Raw genomic sequence first — 24,200 nt, forward strand, 5'->3', positions numbered from 1 at the left:
GCTCACATTCCTGTCATCAAAGCGGACTGGACCAAACCATCTCCGCGGAAGTCGTCCAGAGAATTTTATGAAGCTAGATTGTACCACCTCACCCTTTAAATAAATACATTATAATGTTGAACTGACTTGTAAGGAGGCTTATTGTCGTTTTCAGTGCTGATTTTCCCTATAAGTAGTGATGTGGAACACAAAGGGGGAAAGCGTGCCCCCCCTCTATGCACAGACAGTGGTCTCGTCCCGGTGTTCTGCCCAAAAACGATCCTCTGCCAGAAACTGATCTCCGTCCGCGGGAGCGCGCCCGCTGGCTGTTAAAGTTGTATCGCCCCGTTTCTATTCGTCCACAGCTGCTTCTATCTGACACAAAGTATTACAACGTGATAATCATAACAATAATAATAATAACAACAACGTTTATCTTAACCGAATGATCACAATTTGTCTATTATGTTTTTATCTATTATCCATGTTCAGACAATATTACTAGACTGTAACTAACAAGATTTATGGATTTGCTACATATAAAATAAAGACATTATCTTTTTCCACATCATCTTTGTGACTCTGCATTATTTTGACCTGCTCTGGGACCAGGTTAATAGCCAATCATGTCTGCAAGAGCAGATTATGGATGTTTGAAATCCACACCCCTTTCCTCTTGCCAAAAAGTGAATGCAGCTCCTGGTTTGTAATTAAAAGTGTAATTAAAACTCACCCAGTCCTTTGTAAGATGAACTCTATTTAACCACAAAGACAGTTACTCACAAATTACACATAAAGGACACAAACAGCACAATAAAGGAAGGTCGACTCCAGAGATGGACTTTACATTTTATGGAGCTGCTCAACAGACAGCCCCCCTCCACTCCCAGTAGAGATCCCACCAGCTCCAGACCTGCTGGAGACAAACTGCCACCCACCCACCAACATGTTAATAAAGGAAGTCTCAATTAATTCTGATCATTCTGTCACATAAACATAAGAAAACACAACTGTGGGGAAATAAAAGGGGCGGCGCTGTCTCGACAGGCTGCGTGCGCGCTCCCGTGGACGCCTTCTGCCAGAGGATCCTTTTATCTCCACGACACCGGCGCTGCCATCTTGCTCGGAGCTGACTCCGGCTCTGCAGCGACACGACTTCCCAGGAAAGTTTAAACACTTCTCGTCTCGGCTCCGGTCGCAGCTGAGCTCGACGTGTCACGGCTCTGCCCTGAAGGAAGCGCACTCTACCCCCGGGGGGAACACGAGGGACGAGCCGGTGCGAGGCGACGGGAGGAAGGGGGTCGCAGGAAGGCCACGGAGCTCCCGGTGGGAATTGTTTAAAGTGTCATATCGGATCTTGTGGAACCAGTCCCGGTCGCTGGTAGCTTCACGAACCCAGCCACCATGAGTGGACACCCGCAGCAGCGGCGGCAAGCCAACTCGGGCTCCACGCTCCTGTCCGCGCAGCAGAACGAGCTCCTCTTCCAGCACCTCGGCAGGAAATGCATCGTAAGTTTCCCCCTTCTCCTCCTCAGGAAACTTGAACTTCTAGTTAGCTTCCAAAACAAGCTAACACTGCTAGCTCGTTTCCTGTCCGGGGACGTGGGCGAGCGGAGAGGTGTACATGTGTGTGTGTTTGTGAGCCTGGACCTATTTGTTGTGATGATAGGGTGAAGGAGGTGGGTTTGTTTTGACAGCCTGGGCGACCGAGGAGGGAGGGAGTGATGGGAGCTAGCTAAGTAGCCCGGTTTGGGACCTTTCTTCAGGGGGCGAATGGCAAGTTCCACCCGAGCTCCAGGTGTCCTCTCCGCCGCGGACACACCTGAACTCACCCAGACATTCCTGTGACACCCAGATCACACTCACCCTGGTCCGCCAGCAGGGGGGGTTCATATCCCTGGGTGTGTTTCTGTTTATAATGGGGCGGTCTGCTAAATCCATCAGTGGTAAACAATGATGTTGTTTTTTATTGCATTGGTGTTCCACAACATAGCTGCACCTGGGTTGTTGTCAGGAAGTGTGTGTGTGTGTGTGTGTGTGTGTGTGTGTGTGTGTGTGTGTGTGTGTGTGTGTGTGTGTGTGTGTGTGTGTGTGTGTGTGTGTGTGTGTGTGTGTGTGTGTGTGTGTGTGTGTGTGTGTGTGTGTGTGTGTGTGTGTGTGTGTGTGTGTGTGTGTGTGGCGTCCTCCTCCTGCAGGACCTGACGTCACAACATTACTGCAACGTCACGACTCGACACTCTCCCACAGTCTCATTACGTAGCACGTTTTGCATCCTGCTGAATCATGTTTGTGTGCATCGTGGATTGTGCAGCGAGCTCCACGATCCACCGTCAGCTCGCTGCTCGTGGATTGCTCACGAACACTAGTAGACTTCAAACTAGTGTTCATGACTGTTTAGTGAACAGTTCTCCCTCCTCAATAATTCTCAGTCAATTATCATCTCCGGCTGGCATAATGTAATAATTGCTAATCCATCACCAACATTGAGTGGTTGTCAGTTTGACTAAACAGTAAATGTGCATGCCTTGCAGGTGAGGCGTTGGCCGCTACATCAATACTAGACTTAAATCTAGACCTCATGTTTGTTCAGTGATCACTTTTCCCTCTTATGATACTGCAGCATAGTCAACACGACGGTTTTTACTTTTCAATACACCTCACTGACTCGCACACTATAATAATCATAATAACACATGTGAACTATTTCAGAAAGGAAACTAATAAAATGCATGACACGCGTTCAGTGGATGCCTGTAGTTCCACACCTAGAATTACACTGTCAGTAAGCGTACGTGCCTTGTAGGTGAGGCGTTGGCAGCTGCATGAATAATAGTGGACTTAAATCGAGTCTTTAGTTATTGGTTTTCCCACTTTATTCTAATGCAGGACAGTTTCTTATATCAATATTAGTCAAACATCCCTACTGGCTTAGACAATTTCATATTCATAGGTAGGCAAGGCCCTTATTTCAGAAAGGAACATGTATATTACAAATATATTACCAGCATTAAGTGGTTTGTCGTTTCACACCCAGAATTAAACAGATCATTCCACTGCTGAATAAACAATATGTAGATTTATTATAGATGATCCTTATGTACTTGGCGACACACCTGGGCTCTGGGGCGTAAGTGCTTGTGTGTCTTTCTATCACTTGGGGCTGGACGATATGGCCAGAAAGTATATCAAGATAAAAATGTTGATATCATTGATAATATTACAATATTTGTCAAAGGTAAAAGACTGAGTTCTGCTCCTGAGTCAAGGTTGTGGGTCTAAGCTCTTCTGCATCGACAGAGAACAATCAATAATGTGTTATACCTCCTCATGGTTTCTGCACAATAAGCCTCATATCGATTTATGACAATTGTGATAATTATTTGCTATTATTTTATTATCCAGCCCCAATGAAACGTTTTCAGCTTCATGCTTACCAGTAGACTTAAAAACTAGTGGTCATGTTTGTTTAATGATTGGTTTCCCCCCTCTACGATCTTACAAGACAGCTTTTACTTTTCAATAATCCTCACTGGATGGTACAATATATTATTCATCAACTAGCTTAGAAAGCAAACTAATACATCATATTATATTACCGGTATGCTGTCTTAAGTAGTTGTACACAGTATGTAGACTTAATTAAATGATGCACATGCAGACGGGCACTGTGGCATAAGTGGTTGCGTGTTTTACAGCAACATCATCGGGACCCTTTGCGTCACCTCATGAGTCTTCTGCTCAGTGCGCCACCACCTTTAAGGCAGTGATGCACCACTATGTCTGTATTGGTTCAAAAGGGTTTGAAATTGGGTCATTTTTCTTTGCCGTCCCGTTTCTGCAAATAACACGTGGAGATATCAGCCGGAGAGACTGTCACAACCTCACCTGTGACCGATCCCCTTCACAGATAAGATGGGCTTTAAAGTGGAGCTGTGTGACCTACATTCAGCTTTGCTCTGTGGATATTGGTCAGTTCAGGTAAAAGACAGAAGCGCAGCAACAGTTCCTCTGTAAATGTTCACTCAGGTCACTTCCTCATAGTGACCACAGTTACCTATTAATTGTACAGACTCAGAGGAAGTTTTCCCCTTTGTAAACTTTCGGCCGTGAACCAGTTGTGCCCTCGGTTCGTGAGGTACCTGTAGTTCCTCACATGTGCTTTGGAAAGAACACACTTCCTGTCCCATGACACAAGTATGTCAGGCCCGTGTGTGGTCATATGGCGGGATGTCCTGCCCCTCCCCCCCCCTTTTCTTACACGAACAAACAACTCTCAGAGGCGCGTCCTCCTACGTCTCTGTAACCTGTTTTAAAAATCCACTGACGACGTTCCACTGGCATTCTGTCAACTGTGTCGCTCGACATGTGACTGAGACGAGGAATCGGGGAACATTCCTCACTGTCCTACGCTCTTGTGTGTCTGTACACGTCTTTGCATGCAGAGTGGGTTAGAAAGAGAGAGTGTTTTTGTGTGTTGAGAGCGAGAGAGAGAGAGTGCGAAAGAGGACATTGTGTGTCTCCCTGACCAATCTAATTAAAATGCCCATCAGTGATTTAGTGGCTGACTGAGTGATTGTGTGTTATGTAATGCTCTTATTATGCAGACAATGTAAGAATCGGAAAGTCGCCTTGGCTTTATTTCTTTGTGCTGTCTAGCCCAGGCCTGAGCTGCCTGTGTGCACATACAGTCTGTGAAAGCAAAGCTCTCCCTACCTGTTTGTGAATTTTTAGTGCCTCGGTCTGTGCCTAAAATATGTTGCCACTTCTAAAAATGGCAAGTTCTCATTAAATACACATATTGTTCTATTGCTGCAACTTGTGGTTTAGGATTTTAAGAGCACCAATTTGATTCTTTCCTGTGTGTGTCATTCTGCAGCAGTTATTGGCAAATGCATAACTTGGGAATTGTGTACACACCCTGCGTGCTGCATGTCGTAATCGCATTCAGGTGCACACGCAGTCAACTGTACTTGTTGGTTTCACTCGTTGGCATTCCTTGTGCTGTTTCCACTGTCAGCAATGCTGCCTGACTGGGCAAAAGGTGGAAGAGGTCCAATTTGCACTGTGTGTGTGTGTGTGTGTGCACAGACTGCCTGATCAGCAGTCCTGTCCTACAGGAAGTCCTGTGGTCGGCCTCCTCTGGTGATTTGTGCTGGAGAAGTGGAACATGACTCCTCTTTTCCTCCGCTTCTCCTTCTTTATAAAATGCCCTCCTTCCACACTCTCACCTGAGCTCTTTCTTTATTATCTGATCCAATCCCTTGCTTTTCTACATTTCTCACAGTTTCCTTCAACCCATCTTTTGCTTCTTTTCCCATTCTTCCTCCTTTCCTGTCTCTTCTTTACCACACTGCCTTTGTGCGTCAGCCACTTATCGCGTCTTCTGTTTCTTCCCACTCCATCGCATCATTCACCCGCTTCCTCCCCAGGAGATCGTGTGAAGACGTGGAATAGCTCATAGTTTGTGTCAGGATGGAACAGCTTGACAAAATGGATGATGTCAAATCAGGACACAGGCCCTAGTTTGTTTGTCTGACTTGTACAGCTTTTTGACACACTGTGTTTCAGATCCAATTGTTAATGTTTTCCTTTTTGACAGTTTTATTAATTTTGACACACCCACTTCCTGAGTTTCAGATTTTTTTTAAATGGTGAATCTTTTTCATCACAATGTTTCTGTTTATTTTCCATCTCTTTTTGACTCCTAAATACTGTATTGATGAAATGTATGGTTCGTACATATAGAAACATAAAAAAATTAAAAATTATGTAACCTGCACAGATATCAGCAGTTCCCTCTTACTGTCCAGCTCAACTCTAGTTAAAACACCTCCCATGCGTGTCTTGCCCAGGTGATTACATCATCATCATCACCGTAGATCAGGTCATGTGTAGCTGTAGCTACTGACTGGTTTGTGCTCTAGAGACGGAGAATTTGTCCGTGAGAAAGTGTATTTTTGGCGGGTTTTGATGATGCCATAGAGCTTGGCTTCCTGCAGCCTTTGGCCCCGTCATGAGGAATCACTGCTCCACGGGCAGATGAAACCCCAGGGCCTCCGAGCCTCCACACTGCTACACTCAAAGAGAAATTTAGTAATAAAGCAGAATTCATATTATTCTTTTAATCAAAATGTTTTAGAAACAAACAAACAAACTCTATGTTTGTAGAGATATAAATAGAAATATTTTGCACATACATATAAACACATAGTTTAAATACCTGTTATTAACACAATGGGACTTGTCTATACATTTGAAACAAACACTATAGTGTTGATAAATGCAGCTATGAGGTCGTGAGAGAGTCCGCGATGTTCTGCAGCGTCATTCACGTTGCGAGTTTAAAACTGACTTACAAACTATCACTATGATGTAACGGTTCCTCTGCAAGTGCACGTGTGCTTCTGTTATCTCACACAGGCTGTGTAATGTGCATATTAATGTTGAACAAAGCTACATTAGCTCCGACTATTATCAGCCTTTCAGCTGATTCCCTGTGGCTGTACAAACAGTGAAGATGAAAATTATCTCCTATATGCAGAGCTGTGGCCAAATCCATGAGAACACTCATTTTTTTCCACTCTAGTGAAGAGATGTGTGATATCAGTGGAAAATCATTTTAATGAGTGTAGAACACTGTAGAAACAGTAGTTGTGTTTTTTTGTTTTTACAACAGCAACACCCCTTGTGTATTTGAAGGCTGCACCTAAAGCACGAGCGAGTACAAGGAGTAAAGGTGGCGTGTTTATGTGATATTTGGCACAGGCAAGGGGCCAGTCTGTCAAGTGTCAGCACAACTTAACACCATTTACTCCCGAATGACCCAAAAAGACAGAATAGCGTCGGGCCAGCCTAAATTCAAGCAAAAAAGAAGCCAAAGCAGAAAATAAACCCCACAAGTCTCTATGCTGCACTGATGCAAGAATTCCTGGAAGTCTTGTGCTGAGTGCTGACTAATAAAAATCACCAGGCGTCTCCCCCCGTTGATGCTCCTGCTTTCATCTATGTGGTAATGACTGAGAGCACGGACCCCTCAGCGTGAGGAGTCCCTCGGAGCAACCTGTAAAACCAGTGGCAGTCTGATCTGGTCTTGTGATCATAGACGTGTCTCTGTGCTCGCTGCAGGTGTGGTTTTATGTAACCTCCAGTGACTGTTACACACCATAGAAGATGCCCCACAATTGCTTATATGTCTGTTATAGTTGATTTCACACGGTGTAGTCACTAAGGTGTTTTTATGGTGTATGTTCAGTCTTAATATAGCATTCATCCTTGAGGGTTTTCCTGCTTCAGGTGATGCTCAAATATTTGCAGTGTCCTTGAAACACAACAAGAGTGAGCTCATCTCTTGCAGCTGTAGTTGGGGGTAGTGTGTGTCCTTGGTGACTTCCTGGACAAGTGTGCCCTTCCTGTCAAACAAGAGACTCGATCTCTTTGACAGACAAGTGTTTGCTGATAGTGACACAAAATCAGCTTTAGTTTCTGCTTGTCGGACGTTTGGCATTGACCGATCCCCAGGGCAGAGCTCTCGACAGCCCACAGAGTCACTGTCACTCAGTCATCAGTAATATGGTCGTAATACTTTGATGCTGCCCACCAAACAGTGGTAAATCATTTTTGGATGGCGGCTTGTAGTGAAAGTTTCAGTCAAGTCAGATTTTCTTTCAGCTATGATTGTGGAGGATTTAAATACATTTTTTGGGCAAATTCTTAATATTCTTAAGCTTAAGACCTTTACTTTTATTTATCCCCTATTCAGTGTTCCCTGCTAAAATGTACTCACATCTCACAGTTCCTGTACGGATTTTATTTTATTCTCTTCCTGTGGTGTGCATCTTTTAAAACCCCGGCGAGAGACCTTTACATGGCTTCTAAAAAACACACCACTTGAGGGACTGTCCATTACACAGTACAGGCCCAGTGTGACTCTCCCTTTCTGTCTTCCTCCCTGCAGTCCTTGTCCTCAGCAGTGGCCCAGGTGTTCGTAGCAGATAGGAACTCTAGCTGGAGTAAGAAATGCGGTGGGGTGGCCTGTCTGGTCAAAGACAACCCGCTGCGATCCTACTTCATCAGGGTCCTTGAGCTCAAGGTAAGTGAAGATGCAGCAAACAGCCAAAAAGACACTTTGAGGATTACTGACAATTTGTGATTATCGCTAGCTGGTGTTAAGAGATGATTGAACTCCCTACAATGAACGTCAGCGGTGGTGCACCACTGTTCGATATCCATGTTCAACTTTATGTATTCGTAGCCACACAGTACAATCTGTGGGATGTCTGTTATTAAACGTAAGGCGTATAGCATTTATTGTCCTCTGTATTTTTGTGTACACCAATACTCTATCAACCTTACTCGCTATTAGTTGCTCATGGAATATTCCATTCATATTCACGTTCACATGTTACTGAGTATAATTCATTCTCTTGTCAACTTAACAGCCACATTGTAATATGTGCGACATTCCAGCCAAACTTTTAAAACCCCAAACTGAAATACTTTAAGGCAAAATGCATCTGTGTTTTCTTTCAGGCAAAGCTTTTCACTATTATTATTCGGGTTAAGTTGATCACAAAATGCTGTTTACATGGCAGCATCTTATTCAGACGATTGTCTTAATCAGGTTAATATGGGTATATTGGTGTCCATGTATATTTGTTCTTTAACTGTCTGTTTCTTTCCATAGGATGGCAAAATTCTGTTTGAACAGGAGCTGTACAATAACTTCAGTGTCAACACCCCAAAACCCTACTTTCTTACATTCGCTGGAGACGTGAGTTCCTTTCTCTATTCATTTTGCTTATTTATCTATTTAATGAAAAAGCCTCACCAACAATTTCTGCCTCTCATGTCATAATGCTTTTCCTCACGGAGTCACAGTTTGAGTCTATTTGTTATATTCTTTAACAAAACATACACGTGCAAGTTATTTCCTTCATCAGAAATCTAGTCATAATCTTGATGACGTCTGCTCCCATCATTTAAAACAACATTTATTTTAAATCTACGTGATAAGACCCCTTTTATTTGTGGACTGTCTTAGCTGGTGGGTTCAGTGGCTCAGACTCCAGCAGACCATGAGGTATGTGGTATCTGCTGTCTGTGCTGATAAGACCGGGATAGTTCACTGGAGATGGATTTGTAAATGCAGTCATAAAAAACTTATAGCTAGGGAGGTTGTTGGCACCTCACAAAACCTTACTGACTTTACAAATGTACTTTTGTTGAATTTGTACTATTGTTTGGTTTGTGTGTGTGTGTTTACAGACATGCCAAGTGGGTCTGAACTTTGCCAGTGAAGATGAGACCAAGCGTTTCTACGGCCATTTGACAGAGCTGGTGGGGAAAAGACAGAGAAAAACCGGTACCAACTTATTCTTGCAGCAGACTCTTCTACAAACCTACCTGCTCTCCTAACACAATTTAAAAAAAATGCATGTTTAGTAATTATGAAACCTTTGCTCAAAATACAGCAGCTTTTTAAAAACCTGTATCAAGCCAAAACGTCTTGCTGTAATGAACATTAAAAGGTGCAGTGTGAGGTTTTGGCTTGAACTTATCTGACTGATATGAGCACAAGTGCAAATTCATTTCTAAACATGTCATTTTTATTAAGCTCTTGCACATACAGAACTGGGCAAAAACATTTCAATACATGAAGAAAATAAATGTGGAGGTCCTAGATTGACGTCCTCTAGCTGCTATGTGAACTGTTCTCCGGTTTACATAGACTTAAACGTCTGATCTAAAGTATCATATATTTTTGCCTGGTACTGTCACTACTCATTCTTCTTTTTCTGCAAATTTGCAAACCCTCCTTCAGCCTTCGCTCTTCAGGTCCTCATGTATAAATTAATGCGGTCAGAATTTAACCCAAACTCCTTAAAAATGCACATTTTAACAATTTAAAGTCATCTAACAAATGTTTCCCTGTATGGAAAACCTCACATTTACCATGGACTGCAATTTTATCTTTCCCAACCCACACACAACAGTCAATGGGACATTCTGGATCAATATGAAGAATCTGCTGGATCGAATGGTTCTGAAAATTATGTTGACTGGCCCAAAGGGGGCGCTATAGTTTCAGTTTAAAATGAGCATGATTGATATATAGAAAAAGGTGACTTTTCAATATCAATAAAATATTAAATGCTTTTATCCAGCACCAACATTTAAACTTTGGGACTACAAGACCTAATGGAACATTTACACTGTCTTTGTTCTGCGTTCCACCTTCTATCTTATCTCCTCATCTAAGGAAATGAGCTGTGAATGTTTGTGTGGGTCTGAACAGAGTGAGGATTCAGTTGAAGACACCTACTTCATGCAAAACCACACGGATACATTGTTAACCCTATTATTCTGGCACTTTTATCATCGCTTGCTTGATTACGACGGTCCGTCTTCCTTCTTCCTCCTCCGCTGGGTCATTCCCTGACCTTTTCAAATGGATCGTCCTCTTTAATCTTTTCCTCTTAAGCTATCTGCATTGGATCCTCATCTTATCCACAAGCCCATAAGTATTTTATGTCTGTTTATGTGTGAGGTTAATGTCTGAGTGTTTTATGGTATATTTTTGGTGCTATGTGAGACAGAAAGGAGGAAGCATATTGCCCTCTATAGATGGTTGACTGTTATGCATTCATATATGGATATAATTTATATAATATGGATCACATTAGCTGTAATGTGTGAGTGAATGAAAGTAATGTCTGATTTACGTCCCGTTAACGCACTAATCGAACACTTTGCTTGGCAATTTTTCCTCCGAATAACTTTCACATCCCGTCGAGCCCTTCGCTTAAAACAAACAACACTTTCTTCTGTGCTCTCGTGCACATTCTCTTCTCACTAACCCAATCCGCTGCTCAGCGCTGGATTGTAATGGTTTGATTTTTGTCTGTGTGTTCACAGAGAAGAGACGTGACCCTCCAAATGGTACGTTATTCACCATTTCTTGAAAATAACCTCAGATATGAACAGAGGAGGAGTGTTAAGCCCGCTTCTGGTGTGTGTCTGATGATGCTGGGAAACGTTTGGGTCAGTCTGTGTGGTATGTCAGCTGGGTGAGGTCTCAAATATTTGTTTTACTTGGCAACATGTCAAGGCTGTGCAGCATACATAGAATTTTATCAATGAGTTGTCCTTAAAGCAAAGTCAAAACATTAGTGCTACGTTGATGGACACCATTGTCCCTCAATGCAATGCACAGAGGAAAGTGAGGATTCTTCTTATAGAAGGAAAAACTACCTGTAAACGGTGGTGATACATTTGTGGGAAAAACCTTGAGATTGACGTTGTAGATTATTTGATACGTATCGTGCAAATCTTGTGATATTTTCCGATTGTACTACATGCTCAAGACTGACGAGTACAGTGTGTTTTGGAAGTTGGACACAATTATCTGTTCTGCCACCTGTACATTTTTTTTATACTCTTTACTGCAGCGCATGAAGATTAGAGCAACCTAGAAAAACACATGTTATTCAGCTGAGGACAGAAGCAAACTTTTAGATGAACAAGTCAAGTCCACTTTAAAAGCTTATTAGAATCCCTGAAACTCTTATTTGTTCCTACAAATTTCATCTTCAAAGGGTTTGTTGTGAAAGAAAATCCCTTAAAATGGCTTGAATGTAATTCCACACCTTACTTCCTCATTTCCTGACTAGGATCAATGAATATGATAACATGGCCTTGCAGCTGCTCCCAGTCTCCATACCCTCACAGCGCCACCTGCTGTTCAGTTCGGGACTAAGCCCCACAATCACAAACCCTGTCTTTTTTTATTCAGGGTTTTTTTCAGACTGGCATTTGATTACTGTGTGAAATTCTTAGCCGTGCTATTGACTACTTATTTCAAGTCAGAATAAATAGAATACTGTCGGAAACCAGAGGAGATATAACCCCATGATCTAATTATTATGGCACTGTGATTACATCTAGTACAACATAATATTACAGCACACTGTAGTAGAGTCTTAACTTGTGACTTGTGTGTCATTCAAGGCTTCACTCTGTCACTGAGTGTGATCGGATGACTTAAGAGATGTAATGTATTTGTAGATAAGCACACATCTGGGTTTTTTCTGCACATATGGTCAAATACACAGCCTAGTTTGGGCCAGTAGGAGCAGGAGATGAGCTCAGCTTTTAAAAGAGGCTGCACAGTTTCACCGAGCGGGCTTATTAAAGTGTGTGTTTGTGTGTTTGTGTGTGCGTGTGTGCGTGTGTTGTGTGTGTGTGTGAGCAGCCGTGCAGAAGTCTTAACTACACAATTTGACACATTTAAGCATTTAGCTGATGCTCATATTCCGAGCAGCTTAGCAGCACTGGGCCTGTGGATGTTTTGATTTGGGTCACACATGCTCAGATGCCATATATGGTCATGATGTCACTAACCCAACATGTAACCTGGAGCGATGCGATAAACCATCTTGCGCTGATGGTTGACTTCCTACAGAGAGGGACTCTGACTTGTGCAGTACACGTGTCTGAGCCCAGTCGTGCCGTCATGCCTCACTGTTTATGCGAGTTTCTCTCGGATAAGTCCTGCATGGTTTCAGTTTCAGAATAAATGCATCTTCGTCTCTGAATTGGTTCAGTTCCAAAGGAAATCATCCTTGATGTCCTCACACAGACGTTTCTTCCCTCCGTCTCCATCTGTCTCACTCTCACTCTTCCACCACTGCATCATAGCTGTGTTACTGTCTTTCCTTCTCTTCTGCTCTTCTCTTTCTGCTCACCCCTTTTTATCGTTTGTCCCCGTCTGCCCTCTGCTCCTCATTTAATTTCTCCTAAGTTCCCCTCTTTTCTCTCTCTTTCTTCCTGTCTGCCTCCATGCCTTTCTTGCCCATCGTCTCACCCCACAGATTCATCATGCTTTAGAAACCCCTGAGATTAACGTGAGATTAAGCCATGGGTTGGGGGTTTAATGGTTACGTAAAGTCCATGGCTAAATCCCTAATAATTTGCCGGGATTAGATCCATTTGTGTGTTTTGCAGGGAATGGGAGGAGATTGTGGCCGAGGTGGGCGGGGAACTGGATCGCATTGAGCCAGTCAGCACGATAATATAACAGTGCACCCTGTTGAAATAAGGGAATAGAAAAAAATGATTGCAAAGTAGATACACAAATATGCAGAGCTCAGACAGGCTGGCCCAGCAAAGAAACAGGGACTGGGAAAACAGGAGACATGGAAGAGCGCTGTTAAAGTAATGGAAGGAATGTAAGAGGAAGAGCAACTCCGGCTGTTGGCTGGCTGAGTGGCTGGCTGGCGCTTTTCCCTTCCCATGGCATTGCTGGACGTCAGCCTTCACAGCTCAGACAGCATGTGTTTCAGCTCCACCAAATGTCTGCAGAAGTTATTTAGTCAGTAAATGCACCAAGTCCATCGCGCGTTGACTTTTTTCCTCGGCTGATGTTTTGGAAATCTCGAGGATCCGCTTTGTTCTCTTTAACTTGAGAAGAATGGAATCATCGCTGAGACGAGTCAAGTGGATTTTATTATTTCTTTCATCGTAAGGAGTTGCATCTAAGAGGAAGGTGCTCTTTTCTGAAGCAGTCTTCCCCTCTTGAGGTTGAGAAACTTCTTACATCAATCGGAACTTCTATTATTTTTCTGTACATTTTTATCTTGCCCAAGACACAAGATCAATCGTCAGAACAAGATACTTTTAGTTGCTCTTCCCTTACCACTCATGCCCAGCTCTCGTCTACAATGATGTTCTGCACCACCTTTCTGTCTGCTCCCTCTGAGGAACTTAACCCCGAGGGCAGTGGCGTAGGAGGGGGAACAGCAATGGGAGGTGGAGGTTTGGGCCCAGGTAGCTGCCTGTCCTCCCTGCACTGCCTCGTTCTCCCTCAGGACGATCTTTACCCGTCTCTCTCTGACCAGACCGCTCGGCGCTCAGTTGGCCCCGAAGAGCGAGCTCGCAGCTTGGTGGGCGCGATGCTCCTGGACGTCAGTATGACCACCTGTGCGGCCAAAGAGGAGAGTGGGTGCATTTGGGACCGGGTGAGAAGGCGCCGCAGTCGTTCGGCCTCGCCTTCACCCAGCAAAACGCCTAAAAGTCCCTGTAGTGAGAGGGTCAAAGGTATGTGCTACGGCTGAGGCACTGGTGGAAGAAGTAATGAGACCATATTGAATGTGTTCAGTTTTTAGACGATGAGACTTGTGGAACATGTGGAGAAAACATGGTATATATGAACAAACCAGACATAAATAGATAATTTGGGGTTGGTGCCATAAGAGAAACTGAAATACTGACTGGTGCGTGTAGTGAACCTTTTGCAGCATGCTGACCTCTTGTTGTGGACTTAAATCCCATGTTGTTTGGCTGCACGTGTCCAGTTGTTGTTGGTCCATCTGATTGGTTGTTTGCTGTCCACATTACTGTGTACAGTTCTATGATTTGTGGCCATGTCCAGGTTCCCAGCTTCTCTTCTTTTTTTTTTTTTTATTTTCAAACGAAAAAATCATCCTACTCCTCACACTGATTTAGAAATGCTGAACATGTTTCCCATTATTTACAGAGTATGTGTGGGGTCTTAAAAAGTCTAATGATATTCAATCATCTGAATTTTAGGCCTTTAAAAAGTCTTACGTTTGTTTAAATATAACGCACTAAGTCTTAAATTTGCAACGGTAGGTCTTAATTATGTTAGCTTTCATTAAACACCAATTCCACTGTGCTTTGATATTAGTTTAATGGTATAATAATGTAAAAAAAAAAAAAAAAAAAAAAAAGCATCCAGATTGTAATGTCTCTGTGTTGTAGTTCTCTACAAACACCGTGGTCAGAATTGATCTCAGTGCACTTTTGACATTTTTTTCCTATCTTTATTTAGGAGTGTGTTCTTTTAACTTGGGAACAGGACTTAGTGATTTCACATTCAGATTGTGTAATGCCCTCACTCAAAAGTGAGAGAATGTTGTTTTACATAAGTGACAGTTTGAAGGATTGTTTCAGACACGCATTATCTGTAAAGGGATCTTGCATTAGAATGAGAAACGATGGTATGGAATGATCACCTTTGTGAAGATGGTATGTCACCAAACACAAAACAAGCTTTGCCCCAGATTTACAAACTTTTATACCCCGGAGACATTTTTCCGTCTGACTGTAATAAGATTTCGTTCAGTATCGGCTCTCAGTCTGAACAAGTTTTGACATTTCTGTTTGTGGCAGTAATGAGATGACACGATAATCCCACATAGCCCGAGCCACTTTCACGCCCTTAAATCCCAATAAAACCTTTCTCGTCTGTGAGCCAAAGTCTGCAAAATCCATTAAATAATTGAATACATAATAAAATGGACACTGCTGGCCCTGGAGCTGGGGTCATTTTTCATGTTTTATGACTTGTTACAAACTTAACGCTTTTATGTTTTCTCAATTACCGGACTTTTATCACCTGTGACCCTTTAAATATAAAAACATATCTGTATTAACTGTTTAATAATACACCTTTCGACATGATGGAAAACCCACAACCCCTTTTTGTGTGTGTTTTTAACCAAACCTCTCTAATGAATTACATGTGCCCTGTTACATAAGCCGTAACTCTGTCCCCTTCACAGGTCCCTCATTGCCCATGGCCACGGTCGACATCAAAAACCCGGAGATCAGCAATGTTCATCGTTACCATAGCAACTCTCAGGTGAACAACATTGTGCACTCCGCCTTCCCCAAGAAGGTGAAAAAGGTCAAGGGGGGGAAGAAGAGGCTGACCAAGGCGGACATCGGCACGCCGAGCAACTTCCAGTGAGTTGGGGGGACGCAATGTGGTTGCCTTTATACCGTGACCCTGGAATAGATGAAGAACATGCTCTTAAAACATATTCTGCAGAATTTTGGTATTGGTGTCATGGTTTTATCAGCATTAAAATAAATAAACGTCAGTGTAAAAGACCTGCTGAATGTAGGGGACATTTGGCTTTATCGTAGATACACTTCCCATATGAACCACGCTTGCCCCCAGTCTGATCCCGTCCCTGTTACTCTCCATATAAGTGCTGCTGAATCTGGGGGAGGTATTAATCCAGGCTGTCTTTACTTATCCTGTGAAATATGTGATGAGGCTTAACAATGCAGACAAATCTGTGCCGTGCTCTCAGGAACTGTGTCAGCGTTTGTAAGATGGGTTAGTAAACAGATTTATTGTCCTCCGTCAGTGTGGTGCAAGCTCTTTTTGACCTTTACATGACCTCACATCCTCTTGTTTTTCTTTTCTCACAGGCACATCGGCCACGTAGGATGGGATCCAAACACAGGCTTTGATGTAAGCAGAATTCACACGACATAACTACATTCTGCACATGTCGCAGTTCGTGACTCTTTGATATTCTTAAAACTTGGCCTGTGAGCTTATCCGTTTGTCAGACCAGCCCCCCTCATCCTCCTCCTCAAGACACATTTTTCAAATTTAGTAGCAGCTCCAAAATATTAAGCCGAGCTGCGTGGCCAAGTCGCCATGAGGGTTACACAAGGAGATTTTGGTGGGAAGAGAGTCAACCTGCATCTGCATAATCCATGGACTCGTTCCCAAAAAGCTGCGTCAGTAATTATGCTGCATGGCGAGTTCGTGATAACGCAGGTCAGAGGACTTACTCTGTTCATAAATGGGGGGGGAATCAGATGATTTGGTTTCATAAGGTAATGCTTGCAAGGACTTAGATTGATTTGAATGTGTGACGTCAGTCAAACAAAGCTCGCTCGCCTCTCAGAACCTCGGGCTTAAAATGAGTGGATTCACACTCTGGTGAAGGAGTAGATTTTATATTCTAAGTAGATACATTTTTCTCTTTATTCTTTTCCATCCTTATATCAAAGGAACCAATATAAAGCACTTCACCTTAGATAAAGTAAAAAGGACTTTAAAGGATTTCAGATTTTGTCCCTTTTCTTAAAAGATAATCAAACACCAATTTGGAATCATATAGTTATAATGGTGGGGAAAAAATACATCTACAAAGGGTGTTAACTGGTCCACCTTCACATAGCTAACCTAAAAGTTAATCACTTTATCGTCTGCGCTGAAGTAGCCAGACCTGTTCGAACTTCTATCTAAATTCCAGGTGAATGAAAAATATGTTTTTCCAGCATCGCAGGATGTAGTGTTACCTCACACCACCAGGAGGCAGAATCCCCTCTGATATTTTGGTCATCTTTTAAGCTGTTTTTACAGGGAGAGCAGAAAGTGTCTCCACACAGAAATTTACACTTAATCTTGTTAGCATAAATATTGAACAAGATTAAGTACGTCTCACGTTCACCTCATTAAAACAGAATAATATTTTTATTATAGCCAGTGTCGAAGGAGAGAAGTGAGAAATATGACTTGTCTATTAAAGTTGCTGTTTTTTTTCCCCCCTCCAGTTGAATAACTTGGACCCTGAGCTGAAGAACCTCTTTGACATGTGCGGCATCTCCGAGGCTCAGCTGAAAGACAAAGAGACCTCGAAGGTCATCTACGACTTCATCGAGAAGAAAGGAGGCGTTGAAGCTGTGAAGAACGAGCTGCGGAGACAAGGTACGACAGACGTGGACTTTTCAGGATTGGCATCATGTGTTTTTAAAGCACCGATTGTCAATTTAAAGACAATCTAACCAGTGTGGTGGTTTTATCCCCAGGTCCGCCCCGGTGGAGCGGTAGGTTTCTATGCATGACCTGCTGTGACAGCTCATGACTGCATGTGGAGTTCCACTTTAAAAAGGCCAATAAATGATAGCGTGTGAGGCTTTCGTTGTTCCTTAAGTCAGCTCAGTGTTTGCTGTTCTACTCTTGTTTGTACTTGAGGAGGATGTGCTTTTATCACCCGTCTTCGGGCTTAATTAATATCAACAGAGACACTATAAATACAGCGTTCCGGTCCAGGCTGCATCGTGTTTTAGTCAAATTCCCGAAGTTGTTATCATGCAACGATTATGTCTCTGCTGTGCAACTCCTCTCTGAGTCTGACACGAGGTGAAGCCACACTTGTAAAACTCTCCCTGTGGTTTGCTTTACAGTAAACTCTGTGAATGAATTCTGCATGTGAACTGGCAACTTATCAACCAGTAGACAGACTCAAGTAAACCAGATTGAAACTCTCAAGAGTAAATCATGAAAATGCAAAGTCTGTATGATTGAAGGGACAATTTCAACGTATTAACGTCTGACTGGACTTTATTTGACAAATATTTTGTGAAACTTTTCCTCAACAGATTAACATTGGTTACATAGGTGAAGGCTGCCCCCTGTGGCTTGGTTTTATAACTGCATGGCTACAAGCAAGAAGTGGGGAACTGATGAGCATTTTGAAAAGATTTGCTGTGAAGTTTTTTGTGAATGTCCACATCTTCCTACTCCTCTTCACCAAAGTATCTTTACGAATATGAATTTCTTCCAGCTGCAGTTTTAGCTCTGAAAGATGAAAACTGATCATTAGTGTCTGTTCTAACATTTTATTTCTTATTTCTCTTTCTCTCCTCAGCTCCTCCACCTCCTCCATCCAGAGGTGGTCCTCCTCCCCCACCCCCACACCACGGCTCGGCCCCTCCTCCCCCTCCTCCTCCTGCACGAGGGCGAGGTGCCCCGCCGCCACCTCCTCCCTCCAGAGCTCCCATCTCCACGCTCCCACCTCCCCCTCCATCTCGACCGGGCATGTCTGCCCCCCCGCCGCCGCCCCCCCCTCCAAGCCGAGGTTTTCTCCCGCCTCCCCCTCCGCCGGCTCATGCCTCAATTCCTGTGGCCCCGCCGCCTCCTCCACCACCACCGCCCTCATCCTCATCCGGTGGCGGCGCACCGCCTCCCCCGCCTCCTCCTCCCCCGCCCCCTGGCCCTCCACCCCCTGCTCCTCCAATGCCCCAGGAGCATAACAGAGGGGACTGCGCTGCGGCCTCCGGCGGCACATCGGCCCTGCTGGATCAGATCCGAGAGGGCAGGCAGCTGAAGAAGACTGAGCAGAAAGAGAGGCCAGTGTCCAACACCCCCAGAAACGCACTTCTGGACCAAATCCGACAAGGAATCCAACTTAAAGTGGTCAGCTAATCACTCAATCCTCACGCACAGCTCGCCTGTCAATCAACCATCATAATCTGAATCCTGTGCTTTAACTGCGGCTGATTTTACCTTCTCGTTTACAGAGAGACGACAATACAGACTCGCCTCCTGCCAGCCAAGGTCCCTCGGCAGGTATCGTAGGAGCGCTGATGGAGGTGATGCAGAGAAGGAAGGCCATTCACTCTTCAGGTACAAACACACAAAACAGACACGGTGACACTATGAAATGTTTTGGTTTGTCCGACTAACAGCCCCAAAACAAAATATTCAATTTACTATTATGTAACTGATGTAGTGAATCTTGAACGAGCACTAGATGTCATTATAACTTCTAAACTCTTTATAGTGAGTCATATACTAATACAAAGAAGGATCCTAATTATTGTTTTAGATTCAGTTATGAGAGGATTTTGTAATAGAAGCTTATTCCACAACACATGTGTTTCATATGAGTAATTCTGTACAAAATTGCTGCATCAGCTTCACATTGAAACTAGACTTTGTGTAATTCAGTGTGTCAGGTGACGTTTTGTCTCCAAAATAAATCAAACTTTCACTTCTTCCTCGTTGGTCTCAAACAAACTTGTGATATTCTATTTCAAGCATCTCATTGTGGAAACGTCTCTTCCCTGCTCGACAGTAGTTTCTTTAAATGCATCAGGAGAAGGAACATGACGAGAACACACATATTTACAGAAACACGTTTAAAATTAGATAGAATAGATATATATATATATATATATATAGAGAATAGAATTTGTTTAAACCTATAAAAAGAGCAATGCTGTCACATCGTCACTTACTGTGAAATCCGTCTTCTGTTCCACAGACGAGGACGATGACGATGAAGACGACGATGACTATGAAGAGGATGACGAATGGGACGACTAGCTTTTTCTTTTCTTTTTTTTTTTCTCCCCTTCCTATCCCTCTGGATGACTATGACACTAAAAATTGTTCTCGTCTTTCTAAAAAGAAATCTTTAATTTCAAAATGATAAATGTTCTATCAATTTTCTGTATATTTTTGTTGCCTTTATGCTTTATTTTTTATTTTTATTAATCTGTGCAATACCTCATTTAACCTGTAAATGTTTGTCACTCTCGTATCTTAGGTTTTTTCTCTTCATCTTCGTCGCGTCTGTTCCTTGTTGGCTCCTTTTCCGTCTCTGGACAGTAAAATGTCTCGTCTGTCATTTTAACTGTGTTCTTCCCACGTCCCCGACTCTGTGATGTTAATCACCTCCATCTGTCACTCAGCCTCCCGTCGCACATGTTCCCTCCCTCTCATATTCCCCAGTCCTTGAATCAACATGTGCAATTTTACATCAAGTTGTCTCTTGAACCTTAGAGTTTAACGTTTTTTTTGTTTTTTATTCTTAATTATTTTCTTTGTTTCATGTTTCCCTTTGGTCAGTGATTGAAGAGGAGGGCTTTACGAAACCAGTTGCCACAAAACCTTCAATAGTCGTGTCCTCGTTGTCCATCAGGAAGAGAAAAAGAAACTATTTTCATACCCTATCGCTCTGTAGTTTATTTTTACTTATTCAAATGATCCTAGTTTAGCACTCATATTTTCTTAAAACTGAGAAGAAGAAAAGAAATGGAAATATTTAGCTCTGTTTTCTGTCGACTGTAAATTTGCTCCAGAGTTTTGAGTCTCGTTATATTTTTGCACACCGAGTGAAAGTGGAGTCTCAGTACAGGACATTTCCAGGTCTGTGTTTGGAACATGGACATGCTTTAGGAAACGAGGCAAAGACCATATGGACGTCAAGCTTTTGAAACCGTTATCTCACTACACTACATGCAGTAAACACAAGGGGGCAGCCTACGTCATGTCTGCCTACCCATTGTGAATTCTAGTTCTCTTTTTTTGTCATTGTCACACTACAGATTCTACAGAAAGATAAATGCCTGTTTGTTGGAATCAGGTATCTCATCATGTTCAGTTTGAGGAATAAAGACATTTTCGTTTTACACTTCTGATGCTTGTAATGGGTCCATACACTAAGTTACTGTACAGAGACAGCCAGGTGGTGTTGTCCCTCTTGTAGACACTAAGTGCTGAGACGGGGACAATCGTTGGGTTCATGGCATTATTCAATAATAATCGACAGTGTCTTGGCTAACCAGTGCGTGTGGCATTGTACCAGACAGTGGGCAACCTTTCCCTGCAGAGACCAAGTTATCACATGGCGACGTGTAATTACTTTTTCCCAGTTATTCTTGGAGTATGTGGATTTGCCACAAAGCTAAAATATCGCTAATTATTTAATCAGTAACAGGGATGGATTAAAAAACATGGCCGACATCTGCCCCTGGATTATAAATTGTCTCAGTGTGGTAAAGCGAAGACTGTCATTCGTTTATAACCATATTATTTATACAGAGTTAATTGAAATAAAAATAAATTGAGTTTTTCTACTGATTCAATATTAAATTTAATTAAAGGAACAAATTTTTCCTTTAATTTAATTAAAGGAATAATTTGTTCTTTGTTCGTTGAACTTTTGAAAAGCTGTGTGGTCCTGCTTTAATGGAAGCCATCTTGGCTCCTCAGAACTCGGTAGTTAGTTGGTTTGTAACCTTCCTTCTTGCTTTGTCGACCTAAAGCAGGTTTAGAATTTCGCTCTTTCATTCAACCAGACTCTTGGTTTATTTCTCTTTGGCGCCTGATAATCCAAGATATTGTGGACCAAACATTAGCACAACAATATTTAAAGATATTTTGAAGAAAGTTTTGCAACACTACAAGGGGCTGTGGGTTATAGAAGAGCCAATACAGAAATGTTTGTCGCTCTGTGTCAGAAAAACGACATAATTACGCTGAAATATCTCTTTTGTTTAATTGTTTTGTTTTTCTCTTGTCAGCCAAAAGAGGCCTGTTGGTGTTAAAGTCTTTGAGAGACAAATTGCCACTAGTTAGATGTAAGAACCGACCTCTTGTGTCGGATATCAAGATACTTTTTGGGGGGGGAAATAGAAACCTAGCCATGTTTACGCTGATGTTCGCGTCTGTGGGTTAATAAGATGTGGATGCTGGGCCTCATCAGAGAGGCCTGACAAATGATGAACTCGTACGTTGTACACTCCAATAAAAAGGTTGAGATTTAAATGCCGTGGTATTTTGGATTCTTTTATCTTCAGGCCGTTGATATAATTTGTGCTTCTAGGTGTTTGAAAAACAGCTTTTTATTGTCTGACGTGATCATTTACATTTAATTTATTAATCGTCACAAACTTGATCTTATGTCATGTAATTTGAGTATTTGCATCTCTTTGTTCATATGTGTGTGTTGTGAATCTTGAATACAGGCCTCATCTGCAACAGATGGGGAGTTGGACAGATCTTTGTTTAAACTCCTGTGTGAGGGTGTAAAATTACAGTTTCCACATAAAGAGGAAGAAAAGTCACTCGCATATCATTCTGGGCTATAAAAGTGATTCATTGTGTGTGAGGGACTGACATAGTTGAACGTTGAAGACATTGTTGGTTTTGTCTTGTGGGGCTAACTCACACAGATACCAGACGTCTGTCACATTTATTTTCCAGGTACACATGAGCACAGCAGAATGAAACACTGAGTCCACGTGTCAGTGTGCATGTGAGCTAAAAATACACCAACTGTGAGAGAAAAGAACACAATATGACCATAGTGACCTTCCAGGAAAACAAGCCAGGGACTAAACGACAACAACCACTCGGTCCCCTTTACAAATTATTTTTAGGTGATGTCCACCACACTGACCTGGTATCAGTTCCCTGCTGCAGAGCTCATGAGGGGGATTAGAGCAGGTGTGGTACTTTCCACCAGATGATATGGACACTGATTCCACAGAGACCCCCGACCAACACAGAGACTCATGCAGATAGACATAAATCATTTAGAGAAGCCACGGCATGCATGCAGTTTGACTTGATGTACAGTGTAAACCTATAAATACACAAACATATAGGTATATTAGTATATTTTTAAATATATGTATTTATATAAATATGGGTATATATATAATACAGATATGCTATAACATCAAAGTCAGAATTTCACAAGAAGAATGCTATGTCAAATACATATTTATATCTATAATGCACATATATGTGTGTGTGTGTATGTATATATAGATATGTTATATATTACGCATTTATATCTGTGTTAGTGAATAAAATGTATAAAATAAGCGTATGCCAATACAATGCATTGAGATGCCCAAAGCAGAATATCACAAGTCGAATATTATGTCCTACACAAATCAATTGTGTGTGTGTGTGTGTGTGTGTGTGTGTTTGCTAATACAATGCAGTCAGATGTCCAATTAGCTAGTTGTTAAGTTAAAACATCCCAAGAAGAAAATTTCCCAAAGGCACTTGCTCCTAGATTTTCTTTCTATGAATGAATCAGCTTGGGCGTTAAAGGCTTATAATGTAGCTCAGTATTTACAGAACACATTCAAATGCTGTGATTCTGCTGCAGCTCAGAGACTCGTATTACATCTCCCTGAGGAGCACGAACACCTCTGTCCATCCTGACGATAATGTCCTGACCTGATGACGCAGTGACCACCCTGAGTGCACAGACCCCACTTACACGCAGGAAGTCGGTGCATTTTACGGCCCCTCTATTGACAGTTGGACGGATATGACAAAGTGTGGTGCTTGAGTAGAGGAAGTTTTATTCTCAGACACTTAGCTGAAGGAATTCATTGTGCATTCGGCGCCGCTGTGGTCATTGACCAGCGGCGTGCTGTGTGGAGTGAAGCCTGTATGTGAGCCAAACTCAGTTCTGTTATTAAATATAGCATATATATCTTTCTCCATATTCCACTCACACCACTAATTAATGCTTTTATTGAATATGTTTAAATAATTGATACGCTGAATATAGATGAATTATGAATCATCTTTGGAACCCGCCAGCAACCAAAGAAAAAGAAAACAGTCGTATTGAAAACACCAAATGGTTATATTTCAACGTACAGTTCAACCAACAACACATCGTATTTACAATTTTACAGTGAATCAGACAATTTACCAGTAAACAGTTCAGCTCATTTCAAAATGCTGTTGTCTAGATGCACGAGTACTTTTTAAATAATACGTCAAATGTAAAGCGATAACTGCAGTGCAAATATCCAGTATATTTGTTTGAATGAGTAAGAAATCAGCTTGTGCCTCG

General features: G+C 42.4%; 1 protein-coding gene across 2 annotated transcripts; it reads left to right on the forward strand.

Moving 5' to 3' along the window:
• The first annotated feature begins 1,099 nt into the window (after nucleotides 1-1,099).
• Nucleotides 1,100-22,141, forward strand: waslb (WASP like actin nucleation promoting factor b). 2 transcript variants are annotated; one of them, XM_061068679.1, is made up of 11 exons: nucleotides 1,100-1,488; nucleotides 7,934-8,068; nucleotides 8,663-8,749; nucleotides 9,244-9,340; nucleotides 10,894-10,917; nucleotides 15,561-15,744; nucleotides 16,219-16,261; nucleotides 17,359-17,512; nucleotides 18,456-19,003; nucleotides 19,108-19,213; nucleotides 19,854-22,141. In XM_061068679.1, the coding sequence occupies exons 1-11, from the start codon at nucleotides 1,384-1,386 to the stop codon at nucleotides 19,913-19,915; spliced, it is 1,545 nt and encodes a 514-aa protein (XP_060924662.1). In that variant the 5' UTR covers nucleotides 1,100-1,383; the 3' UTR covers nucleotides 19,916-22,141. The 2 variants fall into 2 exon arrangements, with proteins under 2 accessions (XP_060924662.1, XP_060924670.1); XM_061068687.1 differs by lacking the exon at nucleotides 10,894-10,917.
• Nucleotides 22,142-24,200: the final 2,059 nt, after the last annotated feature.

The sequence above is a fragment of the Limanda limanda genome, chromosome 1 (assembly GCF_963576545.1).
Source record: "Limanda limanda chromosome 1, fLimLim1.1, whole genome shotgun sequence".
Taxonomy (NCBI): domain Eukaryota; kingdom Metazoa; phylum Chordata; class Actinopteri; order Pleuronectiformes; family Pleuronectidae; genus Limanda; species Limanda limanda.